General features: G+C 55.5%; 1 protein-coding gene across 1 annotated transcript; it reads right to left on the minus strand.

Annotated features, from left to right (window-relative positions):
* Positions 1-1,140: 1,140 nt before the first annotated feature.
* Positions 1,141-6,847, minus strand: SSTR2 (somatostatin receptor 2). The gene has a single exon (XM_010721478.3). It carries the CDS (start codon positions 6,746-6,748, stop codon positions 5,633-5,635), a length of 1,116 nt encoding a protein of 371 aa, XP_010719780.1. The 5' UTR covers positions 6,749-6,847; the 3' UTR covers positions 1,141-5,632.
* Positions 6,848-7,204: the final 357 nt, after the last annotated feature.

Below are 7,204 nucleotides of genomic sequence, written 5' to 3' on the forward strand. Positions count from 1 at the left end.
GTCGCTAGGGGGCGCCATTGGTTCGGCCGAGCGCTCCGCGCCTGCTGCTCACGAGCTGCTTGGGGGCGCAGCTGCGATGCACCCATCGGAAACAGAAAATCCCCTCTGGTTATTTGTGCTCGTTTGTGTGTTTTCCGCTTTAAGTGTAGCTCCCACCTAAAACACACACATTATCTCCTGTTGCCAGTCCCTGGAGGTAGCAGGAAAGCGTGCAGATCCTATCCAAGGCGCTTATTGGCTTGCTTCTGCCTGTGCTCCTGCACGGGCTGAGCGTTTCTGATCGCAGCACAGAGCCGCCCGTCCCCGCGCGTGTGCACACAGTCTAATTAGACCTGGCCGGCACACAAATAGGGGTGTTCTTCGTGTTCTGAAGGGATTTATTTTCATGGAAACCGCAGATAGCAAAGCTGCCCCGTGCAGCGGTCGGCACTGCTGGCTGCAGGGCTCAACATTCACAGTTTGTAGCTGAGCCCATGTCCGAACATCTGCAGCACAGCCCTCGTCGTTTCTCTGGCGATGCACCTCCAAGCACACACAACCCTACCCAGTGTCGTTGTCTCCAGTCGATTAAATCTCCAGCAGCGGCAATTAACAGGCTCTGATCCCTTCAGAAGCAGCACAGAGGTGTTGCCAGCCTGAAAAGACAGCCTCCTGCCTTGGAGTCGTTCATGCTGAGTTTCTGCAACCCTCCCTCCTGCAGCTGTTTGTGGTCACGCTTCATCTGTGACCCATCTCGTTTCGTGGCTGGTGCTCTGAGTTTGGAGCAATGTTGTGCTTTTGGGGCAGCTGGCTCTCCTATGGGGACCCTCTGAGCTGAGACCAACCTCACTGAGCTGAGATGGGAGGGGGAACAGTGGGACTGTGGAGGACATAAAGTGTGCACTGCCCATGGTGACACTCTGGGTTTGGTGCCTTTTCTCCTCCTGGGAGGAGTCCAAGCCTCTTCTATACTTACGCTTCTCTTGGCCAGCTCAGGCACATGCACAGAAAGTCAGAAATGGTAGGAAAATTTGTTTACTTTCCTCCCACCCCCATCAATATTTCCATCCCTGTGACACAGACAGCCGGGAGCCTTTGCTGCAGGAAGGCTCTGTTCCACACTGACACCAAGAAACATCATATTGCTACAGAGAGAAAGGCTTCAGGCAGAAATGCTTTCCATCATGTTCCAGTCACAATGTCTTACACCAGACCCACACACACTATACAGAGCACAGATACAGATACAGAGGGGTGTATGTACAGAACATGGGAACATGGCACAGTGCTGCTTGAGGAACACCAGCTTGGCTAGGAAGGACTCAGCGCTTAGCAGCAGCCTAAGCTTGTCTCCCCTTGCCCTGCTCAAGTGCTTTTGTTGCTTGTCAGCACAGCAGTTGCTTCCAGGCTCGTGCACGCCACAGCCAGCCCCACATGGGTAATGAAGGGCACCCAAAGAGTTGGGTCTGACTGCTCTGCACGCTGCTTGTGGGGTGCACAGCAAAACACACGGTGCAGAGTGTCTCTACAGCATCAGGGATAATAAAACCTTCTGCTGGCATGTCTGCTATATATACATATGTACAACCACCCACCCCTTCCCTCCTGACCATGCAGTACAGTGTGGGGTACTTGGGCTTTGCGTCCCTTGTCTCCTTCTGGTCAGGGCACAGATCCAGACTGGCTCCCCTGATCCCAGCTGGAGCCATGTCCTCGATGCTCCTGGGTTTTGCTGTCCCGGAGCAAACAGCAAGATGAAATCTGACACGAGGAGTGTGCAGCTGGGGTTGCGGGCTGACAGGAAAGGGTAGATGTGTCCTCAGGCCAGAAAGCAGCAGTTTGCTTTTCAGATGTAGTGATGGCAAGGTCGACTTTGAGGTCTGCTGCACTCTTTGCCTGTGCCTTGATGATGATCTCCCCTCTGTACAGCCCTGGCCTGGGCTCCTGGGACCAGGAGGATGCAGGTTCTCCCTGAGAGGTTGGAAATCAGCTTGTTCATAGCAAGGGCTGAAACAACCCCAGGAGCACAGCACAAGCTGCAGCTCTCAGGCTATGCACCCCAGTACTCCCAGCACAAACAACACTGGCACTGCAGAGCCCCAGTGCCCTTATATTGCGGTCCCAGGGGCTCAGCTCTTGCATCTTTCTGAAGCTGTTTTGGGGAGCTAGTGCTGTGTCAGTGTCCCCAGTGTGCTCCCTGTTAGCCCCTTGGTGACCATGGAGCCATGTGCTGCTTAGGACTGCTCCAGCTGGGTGTAAGCAAGGCTCTGCAGGCAACGGTCTGATGCTGGCTCCTACTCTTCTATCTGCTGAGCAGGAACAAGGGTGCTGAGGGGAAGGGGAGAGACGTGGGAACCAAGCCTGGATCTGAGCAGCGGTGTGGATTCAGAGCCTGGGAGGCTTTGGATCCTCCATCGAGGACAAGGGACAGAGACTTGGGGAAGCCCTCCAGAGATAGGACAGTGCAGTTTGTTAGGAAATTGTTATTTTAAAGAAGTCCAAGGCAGCTTTGGTGCTGATATTAGGAGCTGTAGAGATGCAGTAAGAAGGCTGCAGGACCGAACCCAGCCTCTCACTGCCCAGCAGGCTTTGGCTGCCAAGCACTGGGCAGAACCGGCCAGCACAGCACCAGGAGCCAGGCTCTGTCCTAGGATGCAATGTTCCTCATCTGTGTGTGGGATCAAGTGATGGGATTGAGGACAATTTGTTTCTCATGGGCGTGGGGTCACCACACGGGTGCTGGCACGCAGATTAGTACTACAGGACACGGGGCACTCTGCTTTCCATCACCTCCAAATTGGAATAAATCTGTTCCAGCCAGGGCAGGCAGGAGTTGTAATTAATCTTACTTGCCTGGGAATAGTCTGCATGTGAAGTGGCAGCAGAGCTGCTCTGGTACTTGCAAGATCATCCTATTTGCTCTGAAATGAACTGGGAGAGATATCTCATTATGCCTCTGGCAGCCCTGTGAGGCTTTTCTGAGCAGATATGAGGTCAAGTTCCAGCTAAAATCAAGTGGCTGAGAAGGAAAACTTTGTTACTCACAGCAGCAACAGCGCTGCTGTTTATTAGGCAGTGATGAGCCAGCCTGAAAGCAGCACGCAGAGTTACCCACGGCCAGAAATGGGAACACCCCATGCTCCCCTGCATCATGGCGAGGTGGTGGCAGGACGGAGCACTGCCAGCAGCACTGCAGCACCTGCTGGGGGCTGTGAACATCAGGCTCTTACCCCCTCCCCTGCCTCCCTGTCACCTCTCCTGCCCCAGGCTCTTTCCACACAAATAACTCTTCTCCCACCCACCAGATATTAAGCACCTGGAGCCCAGCTGACGCATCGCTGCAGCCCTGACACTGAAGCCTTACCCTGGCAGAGGGCTGCACCAGGCTGGCAATCACGCTCCAATATTTCACGGTAATGTGACAAGCTGCTCTTGTTTTAATTCCTGCGGCATCAATAGGCAGCCTGCGCTGCCGTCACTGCCTCTCGCCTTGGATTTACACCCCTTAATGAAGCTGTCGTGAGGACACGCTCAGCAAGTGGCTGCCAGCAGCTCAGTGCTGAGCCCCCGCAGAGGTAAATGGTTAAAAGCAAATAAATGCTGACAGTGCCCTACTTTGCCCCAGTAACCTAAGCCCCGTACCCAGAGGGGTGTTCTGGTGTTGGTGTCTGAGTGAACTGTGCCAGGGAGCAGGCACTGAGCCCAGCACTGAGCTCCTGTGGGGTTCTGGGACTGGTGGGGGTGCTGGGGTTGCAAAGTAGGACAGGGGTGATGTGCTGGTGGGGGGGGCATCACTGCAGAAGGACAGGAAAACAGGCACAAGCTCTGCCCTGCGCTTCCCCTCCTGCTCACACAGTGCTGCCAAGGAGGGACACCATGGTACAGGGTTTGAGTGCTGAGGCACGTTGGGGCACAGCAGATCACTGCAAGACATTCTTGAGCAGCTAAACACAGCGGGCAGTGCAGCCACTGGGCTCTAATTGCTGCGTTTGGTGTCTGAGCAGAGCATACCAGCTCCTGGGGTTATGCCGTGGGCATGGTTTACTGTGCCCCCGGTGGCTGGGCCAGACCCACCACCCCCCTCACTGCATGACTTGCACCCCAGGGTCCCCCTTACCCACGTTGGCTACAGGAGAGGCACTGGGGTCTGGATGCTCTTCTCTGCTCTTCCTCTTGGCTTCGTGCTGGAAGCCGCCGGGGAAAATGCTGTCCCCCCTCTGCAGTTACCTGCAGGACGTGCACCCCAGCAGTGACAGGGGTGGCTTGCAGTGGTCACAGCCTTGCTGTTAGCAACAGAGCGTGGAGACATGAGCAGCTGCAGCCATCCCACAGAGGCAGCCCGGGGACTCTCCTCCATGCATCTCAAAGGCTCCTTCTTCAGCTCAGGGTCCTCTGCTCCTCCCAGTCCTTTTGGCTCAGATGAGGGTCAAGCCCCATTGTGCCCCAACTTCCTGTCAACCACCTTTTCCATCACTCCTTCCTTTTTTTGACTTGCCTGGACAGAGCAGGGAGGTGTTCTTGGTAAGCAGGCGATGTTCGCTCATGGCAGCTCCAACCCTGGTGATCCTCTGTGCCACCGCAGGGACAGGACAAGCCCACATCTCACCTGGCTGTCAGCAGCAGGATGAGCAGCAACTGCACAGCTGTACTCCAAACCCCAATGCTACTGCTGAGTAAATAAATGCTTCCAAGAATTTCCTACTGGATTGTGCAGTGGCTGCTCAGCCAGCCCAGCCATGGCTCACTGGGGAGATCAGCCAGAGGCTGATGTGAACAGATCTGAGAAGAAAAGAAGGAAAAAGGGGGAAAAACCTCCATCTGAAGAGAAAATCTGTGGGAAGGCGATATCATAGGAGGGAGGAGGGCAGGGGCTCTCCTGCAGCAGGGAGGCTGTAGGGCTGGTGGAGGCAGAACAGAAGCAGGGAGGGACCCAAAAGTGCTGGAGAGGGCTGTGTCCTCGGGGAGGCTGCCTCTGTCCTGCCGTGCCTCCTCCATGCAGGACAGCTCTCTGCAAAGGAAGCAGTAGGGAGGCTTTGGGGGAAGAGTTGAGTAGCTTACAAAGTCGGGCTGAATGTAACCCCTTGGCTCCAGGGGGAGGACGTGACTGCAGGAACACGCTTGTGCTTGCCAGGGAGCTCCCAGCAGGTCTCGGCTCCCAGTCGGCACAGCTCTGCAGCTCTGCAGGCAGTGCGTGCACCACCTGTGGTCTCAGTTCCTCCCGAAGCCACCCCCTGTGCACTCAGGTCCCAGCCCAGCCAGGCTACATTCTCCATCCATCCATCAGTTCGACGTGAACACCGTTCCGGAGCAGAGCACCCAAAGCCAATGTCAGCCCCATAGGTAATACCAGGAGAACCAGCAGAGCTGTCCCAGCAATGTCTGTTGCCCACAACGGCACTTTGGTGTTTAAACGTGCGCTGCCACGTGGGGATTCCTACAGTCTCTGTGCTCCTGGTGAGGCAGTTCCTCTTGAACCATATCCTTCACAATGCTTGAAAGCCAACCCACCAGCAGCTTGGGAACCAGCCCAGCTTAGGACACCCGGCCCATTGGGGTGTGCATCTCTGGCACTCCTGCCCGACTCCCTACATACCAGTGCCATTGGGAGCAAGTGGGGAGAGGAGAGCGAGTGAAGGACAACCCCGCTGCCCTCTCAGATGCTTGTCTGCAGGTCACCATTGAGCAGGGTCCTTTGGGTTTCTGTGGTCTCGTTGAGCCTGGATTTGTCCTGCTTGCTGTCACTCCGGTCCGCATCGTCCATGCCGCTGACCTTCACCAAGCAGAGGACGTTCTGAAAGCTCTTCTTGAAGTTATCAGACAAGAAGGCATAAAGGATGGGGTTGGCACAGCTGTTGGCATAACTGAGGACCACGACAAAGTCGAACATGCCCTTGAGGACGGGTGTGGGCACGATCAGGACAGAGACAGAGGAAACGTTGAAGATGTAGAAGGGGAGCCAGCAGAAGATGAAGACAGCAACCACGATGGAGACCATCCTGGTGACTTTCTTCTCAGACTTTTTCCTCTTGGAGGAGCCCACCCTGATGCCCGAGGACTTGACTTTGATAATGATGAACAAGTAGCAAAGGCAGATAATGGTGAGAGGCACCAGGAAGCCCAGGATGAAGGCGTAGATGATGAAGCCCGTGTACCACGCACCTGATTCTCCCGGCCAGATGATGGTGCAGCTACTCCTGCCGTGATTCTGCTGCACTCCAGCATAAATCATGATGGGCATGATCACCAACAGGGAGACACCCCAAACGGCCACGTTGATCATTTTGGCTGTCCTGGGCCGTCTCCACTTGGCAGACTTAATGGGATGGACAACAGCCAGGTAGCGGTCAACGCTCATAACTGTCAAGCAGAAGATGCTGGTGAACTGGTTGATCCCATCCACTGTCATGACAATCCTGCAGATGGCTTTGCCAAAGGGCCAGTGTACCAACGCAACCTGCATGGCCAGGAAGGGCAGTCCCAGCATGAACAGCTCATCAGCAATGGCCAGGTTCAGGATGTAGATGTTGGTGATGGTCTTCATTTTGGCATAACGAAGGATGACGTAAATCACCAGCGTGTTGCCGCACAGCCCTATGATGCAGACCACAAAGTAGATGAAGGTGAGGATGGCGTTGCTGGTTAGGTCAAAGTGCTGGCCTGTGGCATTCTGTGATGCATTGGTGGGGGCATCCACTGAGAAGTTATCGAATGGGGAAGCTGGAGAGAACCAGAAGGTGGTGGCGTTGGGCAGCTCGTATTCCAGATCCATGGCTCTGCTGGTTGTGGGGCACGGGTGGCTCAGAGAAGCCAAGATGTCATCTCCCCTCGCTTTGGGGATGAGGGAGAAAATTCTAGAAATTGGAGAAAAATAGAAATGAAGGGATTCCTGGGGAGGATTTGCCCATCCTGCAGCCAGGCTCTGTGAGAGAGATGCTCCCTGGAGGGCTTTCCCCAGCACACTTCTGCCACCTCCTTCCTCCCTGCACAGGGAGCACAGAGGAGTCTGCTCTGGACACACCACGGCTCCTCCTGTCTCCGTAGCCCCCACGACCCCCCGAACGGCGACTGATGAATAAATCCCCTCTGGGTGCGACCGACACTCGAGCAGTGACAGCGGGGGAAAACCTCCCCTCCCAGCACGCAGCCGGCGAGGAGCCAGCGCCCAGCTTGGGAAAGGGAAACCCGAGAGCTGCCACTACCGTGGAAGATGCGGGGTAGGCGGGAG

Source organism: Meleagris gallopavo, chromosome 20 (genome assembly GCF_000146605.3).
Source record: "Meleagris gallopavo isolate NT-WF06-2002-E0010 breed Aviagen turkey brand Nicholas breeding stock chromosome 20, Turkey_5.1, whole genome shotgun sequence".
NCBI lineage: Eukaryota > Metazoa > Chordata > Aves > Galliformes > Phasianidae > Meleagris > Meleagris gallopavo.